A 19,613-nucleotide genomic window follows, 5' to 3' on the forward strand; every position below is an offset into this window, starting at 1 on the left:
ATAAAAAAATGTATTGTTTGTGAATTTGTGAATTATGTGAGTTATGTGTTTATTTGCTTAATTATGTGATATAATTAAATTAAGAATAAAATAAGCGTCAAAATTAAAGTATGAGATAAGCCCGATATCTTTGCATAAAGTTGTAGTGGTTGAAACAAGGATTCCGGAGATATAAGGAATGCCAAAATCCGAGTTATAACGAAGAAGTTATGACCTGTCGAAGTTTCGCGACAGAACCGGCACGGCGCCGAGTGACGTAAAATATGAATTTAAGATAGAGCGATATTTAGCCTTAGCGATCTAAACGAAAGTCGTAGATTTCGTTAAACCGAGAGCATGCATAAAAAGAACGCCCAAATCTAACTTCGTATGACGAAGTTATGATTTTTCTAAGTTTCGACTTAGCAATATGCAGCCCGAATACTCGATCTGAGATCGAGCGGTTTTTAGCCAAAACAATCTAAATGAGAATCAAAGATCTCTTTGTTAGTAGCGAAACGATGAAAAGATAGGCGAGAACGGACGTCGGACGAAGAAGTTATGATTTTATAACGAAGTTTTCCTGTCCGGGCCTTCTAAAAATAATTAATAAAAATAAAAGTCAAAATTAGCCGACGGAGTCTAAACGAAAGTTGTAGAGCGTAGTCTCACCTTCGCGTGGATATAAAGAACGTCGAAAACGGAGTTCGTATGAAGGAGATATGAATTTTTGAAGTTTAATAAATATTTAATATTTATTCTTAATTTAACTCCGATATTATCCGAAGAAGGGTGAGGCGGTCTATTCGAAGTACGCAGCGCGTATTGCTGTACGCCCTGCGTACAGCGAAGGGCACTCGAGTAGTCCGAAGTCGTATGCAGTGACGTAAGGGGACCGATGACGTAAGCGCTGACGACCTCCGAGGCGTACGCCCCGCGTACCCCCGAAGTTACGCCCCGCGTATGTGTGAGGGACAGCCTATAAAAGGGGTCCGAAGGCAGCTCATTCTTCACACACAATTCCTCATTCTCTCTAGTCCTTTGCCTCGTATTGCGTGCCGTTTGTACCCCGAATCCCCGGTAATATTCCCGAGCCCCGAGAATCCCGAAGAGCGTTATTCCCGAGCCAAAGCCCTGCCCGCGAGGAGCCGGTTTTTGTGAAGATCTTCCAGATCTACAGAAAGACGTTACTTTTATAAGCCGTAGTGCTATCGGATTATCTTCTGATCAAGTGAGTGTGTAGTTATTTTCTCTCCAACGCAATATTATGAAGTATTTATTATAAAATACGTGCTACGTGTATATATTTTGTGGTTATATGTGTGAATATATATTCTCTATGAAATACGTGTTATGTGTGTATGCCTCATCTGTTATGTGGAATATGTTTTGATTAAAGCATGCTATAAAGGTTTTTAAACAATGTATAAAAATGTATATTTTTATCTACTAATATGTTGGGTAGAACATGGGTAGATAATTGGTGTGAAATAAACAGATGAGAGGCCTCGGTGTTATTGGTGTTATTCTAGTCATTCAGCAGAGTATGGATGACGACCACGGACTATTCTAGACTATCCTGTGGAACACTAGCAGGCTCATTACCTGTAGGTGTTGTGAATGACGTGTTCACCGGTGTACTCTATCCCCCACATGGTTGCCTTTAGGACACTTATTGTTGAGGAAGCCCCTCTGCAGTAATGTCCGTCCCGATGAAAATCCTGAAATAAGTTCCTTATAATAGACGTTATTTTTAGGAACGTAAGGTGAGGATAACGGGAATGGGTAATCGGGTTTATTGTTGATTGTTGAAATTAAATATAATTGTTGTGGGTTTGAAAACCATATATGCTCACCAGGCTCCCAAGCCTGACCCACTCAGTTCAATTGTATTACAGGAAGTGGCGCAAGAGCTTAAGATGGGCGAATCATCAAGTCATTTTTGTTTACAAGTCTGCATATGTATATATTTGTTGAATGACTTGTAATGTAATCGTTTATGCTTTATGATCTGTATCGGAACATGACATCCCGACTTTTGATTATAAAATGAAATCATGAAACGTTTTGATGAATATCTATTTTATCATGTTTTGTTTTTGGGAACAAATTCCGCATCTCTTTTAAAATCAAACGGATTTACTCTGAAAATGTTTTAAAAAGCATAAATGAAATCGGTCTTTTCTGGCCGAGATTTTGGGGATGTCACAGTTGGTATCAGAGCATTAGTTTAAGCGAACTAGGAATTTGTAGGATTTCTAAACTTAAACTTAGTATGCTAAGTGGAGATTGGAAGATGTGTGTCTGATAAATTTAGACACGAGTACAAGTTTATTTTAGGAAAGTTGCCTAAAATGCTTTTATGTGCTAAATGTTATATGTTGCCATATATGATATTGTTTGTTCGGATCTACGGTTTGTTGCCAACCGAATCTGAAGGTTTATGTGTTTAGGATTCTAAACGTATGTATACGATATTAGAACTAGCATGTAATCGTTTGGAGTAATAAGGTGAAATTATTCGGTGTGTAGATCAAAAATGGTGAGAACAAGAAGCGGAGTTGGAAATGCTGATGAAAACTGGAATCAACTACCTGTAATTCAACAAGTACCTGTCGTAGCTGATGCACCTGAGCCGATAACAATGGCTGGTGTACAAATGATGATTCAAATGATGTTGGATCGTCAGATGGAAGAAACAAGACGCCTGCTTAGGCATAATCGTGAAGAACCGTCAATTCAAGCGGAAGAGCCCGAGGAGAATGGAGGGCAATCTGAAGGAGAAAACTTTAGTGGTATCATTGGTCAAGACGAACAACCAGTGGTTAGAAGCAATAACCAGTATGGAGGAAATGATGGTCGTGGGTGCAAGTATAACGATTTCATGGCATCCAAACCACCATGTCTATCCGGAAGCCCGACGCCGGTACAAGTTATGGACTGGGTCTCCGAAATGGAGACTATGTTTGAAAGTTGCGAATGCAGCAACAGGCAGAAGACCGCTCTTGCGATCCCTCTGCTAAAATCTGGCGTGCTGAGTTGGTGGAAGCTGTTAGCTGACTCTATGCCCAAGGGAGAAGCAAGCAAAATGTCTTGGGAAGACTTTGTGGAACAACTAAAAATGCAATACTGCTCCGAGCAGGACCTTCTAGAAATCAGTAATGAGTTTCAAAATTTGAAGAAAGGGAAATTGAGCGTTACTGAATACGCTGCAAGTTTCACAGAAAAGATGAAGTTTATCCCATATTTGGTGCCTACAGAACTCTCTAAGGTCAACAAGTTTGCCCTTGGACTACCAGCGGACTATGGTCCAATGGTTAAGCAAGCGACCACATTGAAAGCCGCCATCTGGGCTGCTAGAAATGTTGAGACCCAGATCAGGGAAAAAGGTCTGGAAAGGTCAGAGGTTGGCGAGAAAAGGAAAATCGATGGATTTTCAGGGTCCAGCAAGAAAAGTAAATTCTCGAAGTCTAGTTCGAGAGGAAGTGGAGGAAAGGTAGAGGCGAAATGGTGCGACAAGTGCAAGAAGAAGCATCATGGGAAGTGTGGTGGGGAAACCACATGCTTCAAATGTGGAAAGCTAGGGCATTATGCCAACGACTGCACCTTCACCAAAAATGTTTGTTATGGTTGTAGTGAAAAGGGGCACATCTCAAGGGATTGTCCGAAAAAGAAGGAAGCAGCAAGACCCAACATTCTGCTAAAGCCAAAGGCGAGAGCATTCCAGATAACACTGGAAGCTGCTAAAGATGAAGCTGATGTCGCTTCAGGTACCTTTCTCGTTAACAAATTGCCTGCCCAAATTTTATTTGATTCTGGAGCCAACTACTCCTTTATATCGCATGAATTTGGTAGAAAACTAGCTTTGCGTGTTGATAGACTGGATAATGCTTTATTAGTCGAAGTTGCTAGTGGCAAGTTTGTACCTGTTAGCCATCGTATGAAAAACATCTTAATTGATCTGAATGGGAATAAGTTCCACGAGGAATTATTGCCTATCGAACTTAACGGTTTCGACATCGTTTTGGGAATGGATTGGCTTAGCGCCAATGATGCCGAAATTTTATGCAAGAAGAAAATAGTGAAAGAGAATCCGCCTGGGAAGGAATCGTTTATGGTGTACGGAGATAAACGCAGAGTAAATTCTGGAATCATTTCTCTAATAAAAGCTAGAAAATGTTTGACCAAGGGGTGTACATCATACTTAGCATTCGTGATTGATGCTAAGAAGGAAAAGAAGGTGATGCAAAATATTCCAGTTGTGTGTGATTATCCAGAAGTATTTCCCGAAGATCTTCCTGGATTACCGCCCGATCGACAAGTAGAATTTCGTATCGACTTGTTGCCTGGAACAATGCCAATTGCAAAAGCACCTTATCGATTAGCACCGACGGAGATGAAGGAGCTAATGATGCAACTTCAGGAGTTATTGGAAAAAGGTTTCATAAGACCTAGTTCATCACCCTGGGGAGCTCCGGTGTTATTCGTAAAGAAGAAAGATGGAAGCATGAGGATGTGCATTGATTACCGAGAGCTGAATAAGGCAACAATAAAGAATAGATATCCGTTGCCAAAGATTGATGACCTATTCGATCAACTACAAGGTTCAAGTTATTTTTCAAAGATCAACCTGAGGTCAGGATATCATCAGCTAAAGGTAAGAGAGCAGGATATAGAGAAAACTGCATTCAGAACGTGATATGGACACTATGCGTTTTTGGTTATGTCGTTTGGACTAACCAATGCTCCCGAAGCATTCATGGATTTAATGAACAGAGTTTGTAACCCGTTCCTTGATAAATCTATGATAGTGTTCATCGATGACATTCTGATTTATTCGAAAAGCCAAGAGGAGCATGGCAGACACTTGCGGGAAGTGTTAGAAGTCTTGAAGAAGGAGAAGCTGTATTCAAAGTTCTCCAAATGTGATTTTTGGATTCGTGAAGTCGAATTCTTGGGTCACGTGGTCAACCAAGAAGGGATAATGGTTGATCCAGCGAAGATCGAAGCTGTGATGAAGTGGGAACAACCGAAAAGTCCCACAGAGATCCGAAGCTTTTTGGGATTAGCCGGATATTACCGAAGGTTTATCCAAGGCTTTTCTTCGATCGCTAGTCCATTAACAGCTTTGACCCACAAAGGAGCTACTTATGCTTGGAGTGATAAGCATAAAGAAACATTCGAGAATCTAAAGAAGAAACTATGCGAGGCACCGATACTTTCTCTACCCTATGGGTAAGTGGGAAGACATTGCTATGGATTTTGTCACTAAACTACCCAGAACAAAAAGTGGTCACGACATGATTTGGGTGGTCGTTGATCGATTCACTAAGAGTGCGCATTTCATAGCAGCCAATGAGAAATGGTCTATGGAAAAGCTTGCGAATTCTTACGTGAAGGAAATTGTGAGGCTTCACGGTGTTCCGCTATTGATTGTGTCGGATCGTGATAGTCGTTTCACCTCACGATTTTGGAAAAGTCTACAAGAGGAATTAGGTACCAAGTTGTGTTTAAGTACAGCTTACCATCCGCAGACTGATGGTCAGAGTGAACGGACGATACAAACACTTGAAGATATGTTGAGAGCGTGTACCTTGGAATTCCTAGGTAATTGGGATGAACATTTACCTTTGGTAGAATTTTCCTATAATAATAGTTTTCACTCGAGCATAAAGATGGCACCTTATCAAGCATTGTATGGACAGAAGTGTCGTACGCCGTCTTGTTGGCTTGAGGCTGGGGAAAAGCAGTTTATGTGACCGGAGATAGTCCATCAAACGGCTTAAAAGTTGAGAATAATTAGGGAAAGAATGTTAGCAGCTCAGGACCGTCAAAAGAGTTATGCTGACAAAAAGCAAAGACCGATGACTTTTGAAGTTGGAGATTCGGTTTTGCTTAAAGTCTCGCCATGGAAGGGACTTATAAGATTTGGTAAAAGGGGAAAGTTAAGTCCAAGGTTTATTGGACCGTTTAAAGTTCTTCAGAGAATTGGGAACCAAGCTTACAAGCTCGAACTACCAGAAGAACTGAATGGAATTCATAACACTTTTCATGTGTGTTACTTGAGGAAGTTCACGGGAGAAGTTCCCGACATAATTCCACTTTCGAAGTTGAGGATCGATGAGAACAAAAGGTTGATTTAGGAACCGGAGGCAATCGTTGACCGAAAGACTAAGAAGTTGCGATGTAAGATGGTTGAGTTAGTGCTTGTCCGATGGAAACACACGAATAGGCCGAATCTCACCTGGGAGACGGAGAGTGACATGATGAGTCGCTATCCGCATTTGTTTGCTGGTGTGTGATTTCGGGGACGGAATCATTCTAAGGTGGAGAGAATTGTAACGCCCGTGTTTCTGGGCTTGCCATTTTTAGCAATGTAATAGTCTAGGTTAACCTTTGTAACTAAATTTGAAATAATAAAAAAATGTATTGTTTGTGAATTTGTGAATTATGTGAGTTATGTGTTTATTTGCTTAATTATGTGATATAATTGAATTAAGAATAAAATAAGCGTCAAAATTAAAGCATGAGATAAGCCCAATATCATTGCATAAAGTTGTAGTGGTTGAAACAAGGATTCCGGAGATATAAAGAATGCCAAAATCCGAGTTATAATGAAGAAGTTATGACCTATCGAAGTTTCGCGACAGAACCGGCACGGCGCCGAGTGACGTAAAATATGAATTTAAGATAGAGCGATATTTAGCCTTAGCGATCTAAACGAAAGTCGTAGATTTCGTTAAACTGAGAGTATGCATAAAAAGAACGCCCAAATCTAACTTCTTATGAGGAAGTTATGATTTTTCTAAATTTCGACTTAGCAATATGCAGCCCGAATACTCGATCTGAGATCGAGCGGTTTTTAGCCGAAACAATCTAAATGGGAATCGAAGATCTCGTTTTTAGTAGCGAAACGATGAAAAGATAGGCGAGAACGGACGTCGGACGAAAAAGTTATGATTTTATAACGAAGTTTTCCTGTCCGGGCCTTCTAAAAATAATTAATAAAAATAAAAGTCAAAATTAGCCGACGGAGTCTAAACGAAAGTTGTAGAGCGTAGTCTCACCTTCACGTGGATATAAAGAACGTCGAAAACAGAGTTCGTATGAAGGAGATATGAATTTTTGAAGTTTAATAAATATTTAATATTTATTTTTAATTTAACTCCGATATTATCCGAAGAAGGGTGAGGCGGTCTATCCGAAGTACACATCGCGTACTGTTGTACGCCCCGCGTACAGCAAAGGGCACTCGAGTAGTCCGAAGTCGTATGCAGTGACGTAAGGGGACCGATGACGTAAGCACTGACGACCTCCGAGGCGTACGCCCCGCGTACCCCCGAAGTTACGCCCCGCGTACGTGCGAGGGACAGCCTATAAAAGGGGTCTGAAGCCAGCTCATTCTTCACACACAATTCCCTCATTCTCTCTAGTCCTTCGCCTCGTTTTACGTGCCGTTTGTATCCCGAAGCCCTGGTAATATTCCCGAGCCCCGAAGCGAGATCCGAAGCCCCGAGAATCCCGAAGATCGTTATTCCCGAGCCAAAGCCCTGCCCGCGAGGAGCCGTTTTTTCTGAAGATCTTCCAGATCTACGGAGAGACGCTACTTCTATAAGCCGTAGTGCTATCGGATTATCTTCTGATCAAGTGAGTGTGTAGTTATTTTCTCTCCAACGCAATATTATGAAGTATTTATTATAAAATACGTGCTACGTGTATATATTTTGTGGTTATATGTGTGAATATATATTCTCTATGAAATACGTGTTATGTGTGTATGTCTCATCTGTTATCTGGAATATGTTTTGATTAAAGCATGCTATACAGGTTTTTAAATAATGTATAAAAATGTATATTTTTATCTACTAATATGTTGGGTAGAACATGGGTAGATAATTGGTGTGAAATAAACAGATGAGAGGCCTCGGTGTTATTGGTGTTATTCTAGTCATTCAGCAGAGTATGAATGACAACCACGGACTATTCTAGACTGTCCTGTGGAACACTAGCAGGCTCATTACTTGTAGGTGTTGTGAACGACGTAATATATATATATATATATATATATATATATATATATATATATTAATCTTGTAATAATATAATAGTATAGGGTGTATTTTAAACATTTCAAAATACTAGGGTTTTAATCTCAATTTAAAATTTTCGAAACTTAATAGCATTTAAATTAAAATTTTAAATACTAAAACTCTTGATTTAATAATTATCTTGAATTAAACTATTAATTTAAATTATTAAATCATAAGGGATTATTTAAATCATGAAGGATAATTACCAATTAAACAATTAATTTATCCTAATCGTTTTAATCCCTCTAAATTTCGAAAATCATGGGATAGGATAATTCAAAATCTTTAATTACCATATTTAACCATTAAAGGATAATTACAAGATATGGGATAATCCAAATCCCTAAAATTTAGGATCTTATCTTGGGGAGGAGGCTAATCTCGAAAATCCTTGGGTTTGCAAGCCCTAGATTTCGAAATCTTGGCACTAAAGGAAAGGATTTGAAAAACCCTTTCAAATTTTCGCAAATTAGGGTTTAGGAACCTTAATCTCGAAAATCTTGCCTCCTAGGGTTTATTGGCTATAAACCCTAATATGTCAAGTTCATACAATTATATAATACTAATTGAAAACAAGTTAACCAAAGTCTTTGATACCACTGATGGGTTTTGAACAATCAATCCTATGTGTGCATGCAACCCTAGATTTTGGATCTATGTTTTCACTATTAGATACACAACATTATGAACACATGATGAACCCTAGCATGCTCCTAGTATTTTTCGAAATTCACATAGAAAGATAGATCACATACCTCTTGTTGTTATATTGCAATAACAACTCAAATCTTCAAAGCCTAAGTCTTGAAAGCAAGTACCACAAGTGTAGTACCTCTAATGGCTCACAAACACCACAAGAAATTGGAGAGGCAATAGAGAGAGAAGAGGAGAGGTAGAAATCGGCTCTAGGAACCCTAGGGATCAAGTGGTTCGATTTCTATGGCCTTAGGGGTCTTTATATAGGGTAGAGATTAGGGTTTCAGTCCTTATCCTTATCTAGTTGCTTGCCCACCAAGTAACCATAAGATAAGCCTTGATAACCCTTATCCTTGGATGATTTCAAGGATTCCTTATCCCTTGAATTCGTCCAACCTATATCTAGGGTAACCATTGCCCTACTTTGTAATTATCACATAATAACAATTCAGCCCCTCTAGTTTAATTAATTACACTTGATCACAAAATTAATTCCTAATTAATTATTGACCAATATTAATTAAACAAATATGATTTCTCCTTTAATATATTATTCTTATAATACATTAATAAATCATAATAACCTCTTTCTCTATCTATTTCTCCAATCAAGTTGCTTTGGTGAAGGCAACCCAAAAGGACCATGCACAACTGGGTCAAGTACTTACCAAATATGGTTATGGACTTAGACATTAATCCAACACCAAGACCCTAAAATAGGGTTCACATCTGACTAGAGTTTGCCCAACGTACATATGGTACGCCCAGCGTACTCCAGGGACCATTCGCGATCCTCCTGATCAGTACGCCCAACGTACTACCCTCTTTGCTAGTACGCCCCACATACACTTTGTGTACGCCCTGTGTACTCGACTAAGCCAGAAAACCACGAAACTTCCGAAGGCCATAACTTCTTCGTTATAAGCTTGATTACGATCATCCTTATATCCACGGAAAGGTGACGAGAAGCCCTACACTTCTAACAACTCAAACCTTTCTTAAGACCTTCCAAAAAAACATTTTCCACAAAAGCCCGAACCACCACTTTACTAAAATACCCTTAGGCTCCAAAACACGAACCGAACACCCGGATCACTTCTGGTACATCACCCGCACCCAAAAGCGCCTAGATCATACCTTCCCAAGAGCCATAATCCTTATAATGACCGGCCATCGAGTCACCGCCTCAAACTAGGAGTCAATTAGGAACAAAGCGTTACATTATTAGCCATCGAACAATTGAAAATATTAAAAATAAGAAATTATTAGGAAAACACTTACATTGTTCGGGACATAGCTCTTTCACCGAAAAAAATAACATTAAGTTGATGGTCTGGTTGAAATCTCCGGAAAGCAGACAATTATAAACCAAAATCTCCATTAGAATTGAGAGGGGAGGAGATAATATGAGACGTTAGTGATTTGATTATGGGCGAAATCGCCGTTCTTGAAAGATACCAAGGAAATCGGAGAGACAGGTTTCATTAAAGGCGTTTCGTGATTTAATTCCGGATAAAACTGCGTCGTTCAAGGCGTCCCAAAAGGCTTTGTCCATCGACATCTCTGACTAAAACGATTTGTAGCGATTTTCCAAAAAGTGAATCTGGTGCTGCAGTCATTAGAAGCTAACGAGCGAGAGGCTGCTTCCATAGCAGAATTTGCAAGACTTGCGATGGGCATAGTGAAATCATTATGCTCTTACCAAAATGCCCAAATAGTGAGTTAAATACAGGCGATTAGTGAAGGAAAGATGTGAATGCGTAAAAGGCAAGACTTAGGGTTCCGGTGGGTTTGCTAAAATTAAAGAGTCGGGAAAATTATAAAACAGTGACAAGGTACACCAGAGCACCGGCGCCAACGTGCTCGGCAATGTGGCGTCTTCTAATTTTTAGGTTTCTAATCAAACCATGGAGGTCGATAGATGTTTTTAGACTAAAATCGTACATTAGAGAGCCAAATAGGAGAGAATCATAGAAGGCGTGAAGTGTGGATTAGGTTTTCAGGGTTCAATCGTGGTGGCAATGGCCCTTTGGGTTTACAGAGAGAAGGAAGAGAGATACAGAGAAGAGAGTGCAGAAGCGGGGTAGTTCAAAATCTTAGAATTTGAGAGGATTTCATTTTCCCCCTTTAAAGATGCGCGTTACAGTAAAAATTATAAAGCAACACTTGTAGATGACACACATTTAAGATAAGCGCCTTCCATGTTTGTATTTTTTTTGGACATTAATTTTAGGGAACGCAAAAATGTGTGTCCTCTATCCTTCGAATTTTGCAAAACTAGCATTATTTTTTAGGGCAGACACAAATGTGTGTCCTCTATCACATCATGTCATTGTTTGGGCGTCATTTAATGGCTATTTTCTAGTAATGCAAGACCATATAGTGAGGGGAATTTATTGTTAAGATTCTCCGATCCTAACCATATGTCGAGCCAAAATTATGTGTTATCCACGGATTTGATATGTACTTTGAGTACATCACCGATATTTTAAGTTTTTTGAGGTCCGTTTTGGTAGATACAATGTTGTTCCAAACACCACTAGGATTTTAGTTTCCAAATTAATCATGTGGCTTACCAATCAGGTTGTGAATACCATTAATATTGCGACACCACAATCAATCCTTCTCAGGCTTTAATCTCCACCACCACTTGGCTATTAAACAATTATTCAATGCACGAATCGAGCCCACTCCCATCCCGCCTTCATATTTTCATGCAACAACTTTGTCCCAGGAAACCTAATAAATCTTCTTTTTGTCTTCATCGCCCTCCATAGAAACCTTCGCATGCTTTTCTAGAGTGCCTCCATTACTGCTACTATTTCCATAAAAAGAGAAAGATAATAAGTGGGTAGGTTTCCTAACATCGAATTGATCAATGTTAGGTGCCTACGAATGGATAGAGATTTAGATTTCCACGAAGATAATTTTGAGCGGAACTTGTCAATAATGGGTTTCCAATTCTTAGTAAGAGTCACGTTCGCCCTGACTGGGACACCAAGGTGTATAAATGGAAATGACCCGACTTCACATCCTAGAAGATTAGCCTAGTTCGTTGTCTCACCTTCAGAGATACACTGATTCCAAATACTTTTTATTTATGATAATTAATCTTGAGGCCGGAGGACCCATGAAAAGATTTGATTGTATAGGCAAGGTTTTTGAGATTTTCTCGTGACCATTCACCAACAAATATCGCACCATCATCAAAGACAAGTGTGATAGTATGGGTCCACCGTTGGGGATTTGAAAACCTTTGAGTTTCTCTTTATCACAAGCAGCCTCTAGAGCCGCATTAAGGCCTCCCATTGTTATAATGAAGAGAAAAAGGGAAAGGGGTCACCATGACGAATACCTTTGGAGATTTCAAATTCAGCCGTCGGAGAACCGTTGATGATGAGTGAAGCACGAGAAGATTGGAGGCATCTACGCATCTATAGACGCCATTTATTGCCAAAACCCATCTGTGAAAAGGTGGGATCAAGGAACTCCCAATTTACTAAGTCGAGTGTTTTGTCAAAGTCCACTTTTAGATATTATTTTTTACTTTTTTGGTCCAAGACCGTCAAAAATATTACTGCCTTCAACATATGCAGATTGGACATCTCCAATTACCCCTCCAATGACTGTTTTCATCCACAAAGCTAGGAACTTCGAGATAATTTTGTAGGTGCATCCTATGAGACTAATAGGACGATAGTCAGAGAATTCTTGGAGAATTGCAGCACGGGCGAGTGTACTGAATTTTTTGAAGTGTATGACACAGTTCATCACATCGTGTCTGATAGTGTCCCAATAAGCCTTGGTGTAAGCTGCTCTTAAAATAGGATCCTGGATACTTCTTTTCTACTTGTTGATGAATAAATCTATTCACAAACATTCCAGTAATATCATGAGTAATATCATGCTGGCTTGTTGATAGAAGCCAGAGAGCTACTTTTGTTCCATAATTTTCACCTTTTACATTAATCCATGTAAAAATTCAACACTTTTAGTTACCTATGCGAATTTTAAATGGTTACATCAATCTGTTAAATAGAATAATTTCTTATTATATTCCAAATTGGGTAACCATAGATACCTATCCGAATTGTCAATCCATCAGATAACATATTTGTAAACTATCCAAACAAAAAATAATTGATAGAAGCATCACTTCAATGATAACAGGTGTAAATAAATATTGAGATTACAACAAGCTATCTCAAACACATGTGATTTCTGATTATGCATCATGACCAACGTTCTATATGATTGAAAAATAATCAAAACAAAAAGGGTAAGGAATAAATACCCAAATTTTGTAACATTTGAGGTTAATAATAACTTATCTGAATCCTTTTAGTATCCTTACAGAATAATTTAAGCCATCATTTGAGGAACTATATATCGAACACTAGGTTAAAACCCGTGTACCACACGGTTGACAAAAGTAAAATAACATATACTAAAATTTATCATTATTAAGTATTAACTTCATGGCTTTGAATACAAAGTTGATACTTCACTTTCTCATTAAGTAGATGGATCAAATTATTCATGGCTTTGAATACAAAGTTGATACTTCACTTTCTTATTAAGTGTTAACTTGTTACAAGTTTGTACTTATTTATGTTTCTTCTAACTTCAAGCATTAGCAACATACTTTCATTTATTTGATTATTATAACATCCTATTTTTATTTCTTTTCTATTAGAAAAAAAATTTATCAAGGCACTACAATTTATGATGTACTTCTAATTTCTTATTAGAAGATTATACTTCAAATGTTATTTTTAAAAAGAAACACACAATAAAGAACGATGGAAAAATATGGAAGACAACTTGGAACCTTAATTAGAACATGGACCAGATTCAAAAAGGTTCTTAACACAATCAACAGTTTATACCGAAAATCAAAATTTATACTAAAATGAAAGCAACGTGATATTGTTACCACAAAAACAAAATTAACATCTTATTGTTCGTTTAAAAATAAAAGTAGAATACTATTTTTCATTACAAATGAAAGTAACCTGTTACTTTTGGCTTACAAAAGAAAGTAGTATGCTATTTTTTCCTTAAAAATGAAAGTAGCATGCTATTTTTGTCTTAATAATGAAAGCACCATGTGTTTTTTCCTCAAAGATGAAAGTATGATGTTACTTTAGCCTTAGAAAAGAAAGTAACATGTTATTTTGTTCTTAAAAATGAAAGTGGCATGTCATTGTTGATTTAAAAATAAAAATAGAATGCTATTTTCTTATAAACGAAAGTAGTGTGTTAATTGTGGCTTAGAAATGAAGTACCATGCTATTGTCGGCTTAAAAATGTAAATAACATGCTAATGTTGGCTAACAAATGAAAGTACCACCCTCTTTTTTTACCTTGAAAATGAAAGTAGCATTCAATTTTATTTTAAGAAAAACCTTTCAACTTGGAAGAGCTATAATTCGGGAATGGAACTAAAAGGGTGTTTGGAAGGAATGGAATCGCTAAAAGGGATTGGAATGTTAACGAATCATAATATATAACACATTTGGCTGGCAAGAAATAAAAAGGAAGCTATTAATAAAATTTAAATAGATCTTAAATTCTAATATATCAAAATACAAATAATTAATTTTTTATTTCAATTATCAATATATGTATAATAAGGGTATTTTGATCTTTAAATACAAAGAAAATAAAATAAGTGAATTCCTTCTACCACCCCCCCCCAAAAATAATAAAGTCTAGCACATGGAATTTGATGTATTAAGTCAACAATGAATTCCATAATTTGGAAAAGCAAACACACTCCAACGAATGACATCTTTAGATGCAATTTTGCAAAACAAACACATCACATAGGGCTTTTGTTCAAAAAATTGATCCAATAGAATCGAGACTTTAAATGTAATTGAAATATGAGGGAACTAAGATTTAGATTATCTCAAAATCTATATCATTTGGGTACACTTTCCTCTTAATAAAAAAAAGTATAACTGAAATGATTTTCTTCAATCCACCCTGAATAATTAAAAACTTTCAAGTAACAGAATGGAGTTGGTGATTCATGGAGATGTTTAAGGCATATGAAGATCAATCAAAGCCATGAAGAAGTTGATTCATCTTCTTTCTTAAGGCGTCAACCTCTTTAATACTTAAGAAATATCGATAACCAGATACCGGTTCATGATGAACTTAAAACCCACCAACAGACAAAAAAAATTAGGGGTATAAGAAGAATCGTGCACCAAGAGAATTGAAAAATTGATGTTGGTTAAAAGTTAGAACTTGTATTTCCAACTACATCCATCGTTGATTCTTTGGTTTTTTTTTCTAAACAGATGGAGATTAGTTAAAAGAATTTTAAAATTCATAGTCAAAACCCCAGAAGTCAAATAAATTAAAAAATAGCATGCAAAGTTGAATATCCATTTTTCAAACCTGTATTCATATTCTCATGATCAAGACATCTTCGGTCCTAACTACATCTGGGCTTGAATTCCTCCAGGAAATTTCTATTTCAACAACACAAAAGCCCTGATTAGTACACACCTATTTATTTGTTTACGAAATCAATAAAATGAGATAATAATTGGCTCTTTCTACATATTCTTCCCACAAGAACATCATTTCCAATTGGATCAATAAAATCTTCATTCATGGTTACTTATGGGTCCGCTAAGATATGTCTGTTTCAAGAACCAGTTAGACCAGTTTAATCAAAATCAAGCAACACAACACTAAAAATTGAATCTCTACACACATTCTCGCCTGAACTCCAGTTCGTCAGCTTCAATCGAATCTACAACAAACATAAACTTAATAGAATAAGTCAAAATGAAATTAGAAAAATAAGAAGGAACAGAAGAATCCTCAATATGAACATGGAAACTGAAATAAATACGAACTTAGTTTTACATTTCGCTCTAGAAGAAGAATAAGGATTACCAGTAATATTTGATGGAAATAGAGGGTTCAAATGAGATTGGGTTCGGCTGCCAAGATTTAGGGTGAAAGGATTCAATTATACAAAATTGAATCAGATCCAAAATAATTAGTGCTAATTTTAAGGAAGGTCATGGATATCAAAATTAAGTTTCTAATATAATTCTTAATTTATAGGCTTTGTAGTTGGAAAGTCTTTATTTAAAAAAAATTGAATATGATTATGATTAGAACGTGAAGTATCAACTTTGAGCGGGAATTTGAGGAGAGAGAGCTTAGGAGAAGATATCATGTGGCAAAATAGAGGTGTAAAAAAATGCCATGTGGCACCTTAGAGATATTTTTATTAGGAAGAGAGATTTGGTGTGCACAGCTGCTGCAAAGAAAACATGTGGGTGTTCTTCAGCCAAGAAACATAGAACCACTGGGCAAGTTATTGTAGATATTAAAAACACTGAAATTGTTTCCAAACCCTACATTTCATCAATGTGTTCATCTTCAAATTCACAACTCACCGAAGCCTTCAAGAACCTGGCCTCGTTGGCTTGCACTTGACGATGACTTTAGCTTTCTCATCTTGGTAATCACGTACACCGAGCACTCTTAGTGAATTGGGGGCGTAACCGCCTAAACCTAAAAATAAGATCAATTTTGCCACATGAGAATCTCTTATAAAGTTGACACTAGTCATATTGAGGTATTTTTTAAATAAATAATATCGGCATGTCAATTTTTGTTTTGTTTTTGTATTGTTTGTTTTTTTTACAATTTTTAAAATTAAAAAGCCATATAATAGTTATACTTATATATGTAAAGTATTAAATGTAATGAATGAGATAGAAAATTGCAATAAATACTTTTTCATCTTTCTTTATTTCGAAATATTTATAAAAAAATACAAATTATATACCGTTTAACCTTTTTTCTAAATTAACTTGTGTAGAACATATGTCTCACACCTAATAAATAAAGATCATTTTCGCCAAATGTTGTCGTTTTATTGAATTTGCCACTAGCAATTTTGTGATTTTTTTGAATTAAACTCAATTAATGTGCCACATAATACTAACACTAGGTGTGAAATCCATGTAGATGCATAAAATTTTGTTTGCATCTACATGGCAAATAATGTATTGGCCATGTTCTGATTTATGCAATCAACTTAGGTCTCGTATTTCTGAAACACCTTGGATACATATCAACAATTAAATGTGAATATATTTGAACTCTTTTATTATTTGTTACGTCAAAATATTATTTTATTATTGTTGTATCAGATTGTAAGAAGCTTTTTTTCTTTTCTTTTCCTCAGAAATTCGAGCTCAAGAACCGCTATCGCTGTTTTGCTTTTTTTTTTTTTATGTTCTGAAATCAGATGCCTATATGTTGTTTTCTGGTGTGGTAATGTTTGAAATGCTTGAATGAAATGTACACGAAGTTGGTTGAATTAATCTGATAATGCTTAAATTTTGATTTGATAATACTTAAAATCTAATCTGATAATGCTTGAAATCCGAGCTGATAATGTTGAGTTTTCTTGATGTTGAAATTGTTGAAATGTTTATTGACTTGATGCTGAAATTGTTGAAATCTGATATGTGTTTGTTTTTCTAGTATTTAATCTGTTGTGACGTTCTAATTTGCTTAAATTGCTGAAATGTTTATTGAATTGATGCTGTAATTGCTGAAAACGTGCTCTAATAATCTGTTTATGTGATCAAAATTTGTTATATGATATGTTAACTGAAAAATATGTGCTGATTCAGACTTCCAAATAGCCCCTTATCTTTAAAAAAAATTTGTGCACCTCAGTGTTTACTTTACATATCATTGATGCAGTTAAACGAAACACTAGTTGGGTTAAAAGAAAGAAAGTTGACTAGAGAAAGCTGGAATGAAGTGAGGGAATTGGTGAAAGAAGAAGAAAGTCCATACAAGGTTAGAGTTGAAGGAAGGAATGAGAATTAAATGGTGTTCGATTGGAATGAAATTCCACTTGTGAGATTTTCATTTTGTATGTACTAGGTGTGAGACTCATGTATTACATGAGGTTAATTTAAAAAAAATAAATATAAATGTCAAAATATTTGAGAATTTTGAATTTATAAGAAAATAAAAAATAATGAATTATTATAATGAAAATGTTTTTTTTTTATCTTTTAAATTTAAACGAATAATTAAATTTTTTTTTTGGAACCGGCAAATATATTAAAATAAGGACCCTAGCAAGGAGCTAGGGATCGAAAGTACAGACACATATGAAACATATAACAAAAAGAGGGACACCAATTATGAACAACTTAATGGTGACATACACCACTTAACCCAATCATTACATTCCCCTGGTTTCTTCCTATATTTCCTCCAATTGAATACAGTAGCCCTAATAGTGTCCACAATCTTCGCCGGTTTCGAAATCACACCTCTGAATAGTCGATCATTTCTATCCTTCCAAAGGTTCCACAATGTTCCATATAATATACAAGCCAACAACTCTTTCTTTTTAGGACAATGGCCCCAATTACGGGCGAAGGCAAGCACTTCATTTACTCCTGTAAACTCATTGACGGGAATGTCACACCAATTTAACACCATATTTATCGTATCTCTCGCCAAGGTACATGAGGTGAGGATGTGGTCTACCGACTCCTCTTTGTTCCTGCACAGCCCACACAATATGGAGGAGACGGGAATGTTTCTCTTTTGTAATGCCTCTGCCGAAGGTATCCGTCCCTGCTTCGCCCGCCATATAAAGCTCACCACTTTTTTAGGGACTGAATTTAGCCACCAGAAGTCCCCATCACTGATTGGATGTGATGCTCTATCCAATCGACTCCAGAGTTTCGCCACGCTAAAATTCCCATCAACCACAAATTCGGATCTCCATGTCGTTCCCCCATCATTAGAGTATAAAATATCCTGCACCCCCATGTTTAGTTTCCAAAGACCATTTTTTACCCTATCAATACTTGACCATACCCCGCTTGCCTTTCTATTTGAAAAACAATACCATGGTCGGTTAGTATGATTATGAATACCCTTAATAATTCGGACCCAAAGAGCTTGAGGGCTTGTTTTGAACTTCCACCACCATTTTGCTAGTAGAGCCAAGTTTAAGTTCCTTAAAGAACCCAGACCCGCCCCTCCTACTTCTTTTGGAGCCTTCAACTCCAATGGTAAGTTCATTAATGAAATTAATATCCATTTATTACTCATTTATGTCAATTATTACATTAAAATATTATATGGAATTTAATAAAATAGAAAAACTCATAAAATGACATGTGGAAAAAGAATTAATTCAAGATAACCACAAAATGACATTTGACAAATTGAATGAGAGTGTGACAAGTGGCAAAAAAATCTTCATTTATTAGAGAGGATTTAGAGAGATACAAAACATACATGTCTAGATAGAATTATAGATATGTACAAAAGTAATTATTCATACTTAATAAATATATCTTGTGCAAAAAGAGTCCTGGTATAGTAGTTAGCATTGATAAATATATATTAATAAATTGTAATCTTAAAAAATGGATTGTCTAAATGGATTGTCTAAAGTATTTGAAAATATTTATGTTTGATTTGGATTTTATATGATGTTAATATACTTTTTATAATTATTCAAGAAGTTGATTTGTTAGTTTATAAACAAGAATGTTGATTCAACGAAAATTAATACTGAAGGGTAAAATTGTCATTTTAATCATTCAGCACTACGATTTAGATATTCCAACCACACAACATTTAAAAAATCAGATCTTCAAAATTCAGATCCTCTTTAAATTTCAGACCTCTAAACATTTAGATCTTAAAAATTCAGATCTTGCAAAACAACCCCTCACTTTGCGATATTAACTTCTAACCATTAACCGGCTGTAAACAAATAAAGTGAATTTGTTGAAGTTATTGCAAACTATAGTTAACGAT

At 36.3% G+C, this 19,613-nt stretch overlaps 1 protein-coding gene across 1 annotated transcript; it reads right to left on the reverse strand.

Annotated features, from left to right (window-relative positions):
* Nucleotides 1–17,969: 17,969 nt before the first annotated feature.
* Nucleotides 17,970–18,611, reverse strand: LOC111879273 (uncharacterized). The gene has a single exon (XM_023875734.1). The coding sequence runs from the start codon at nucleotides 18,609–18,611 to the stop codon at nucleotides 17,970–17,972; it is 642 nt and encodes a 213-aa protein (XP_023731502.1).
* Nucleotides 18,612–19,613: the final 1,002 nt, after the last annotated feature.

Source organism: Lactuca sativa, chromosome 1, assembly GCF_002870075.4.
Source record: "Lactuca sativa cultivar Salinas chromosome 1, Lsat_Salinas_v11, whole genome shotgun sequence".
Lineage (NCBI taxonomy): Eukaryota > Viridiplantae > Streptophyta > Magnoliopsida > Asterales > Asteraceae > Lactuca > Lactuca sativa.

Excerpts from the sequence above, each read along its gene's own strand:
- LOC111879273 (XM_023875734.1), bottom strand. The coding sequence starts at position 18,611 with ATGGGGGTGCAGGATATTTTATACTCTAATGATGGGGGAACGACATGG.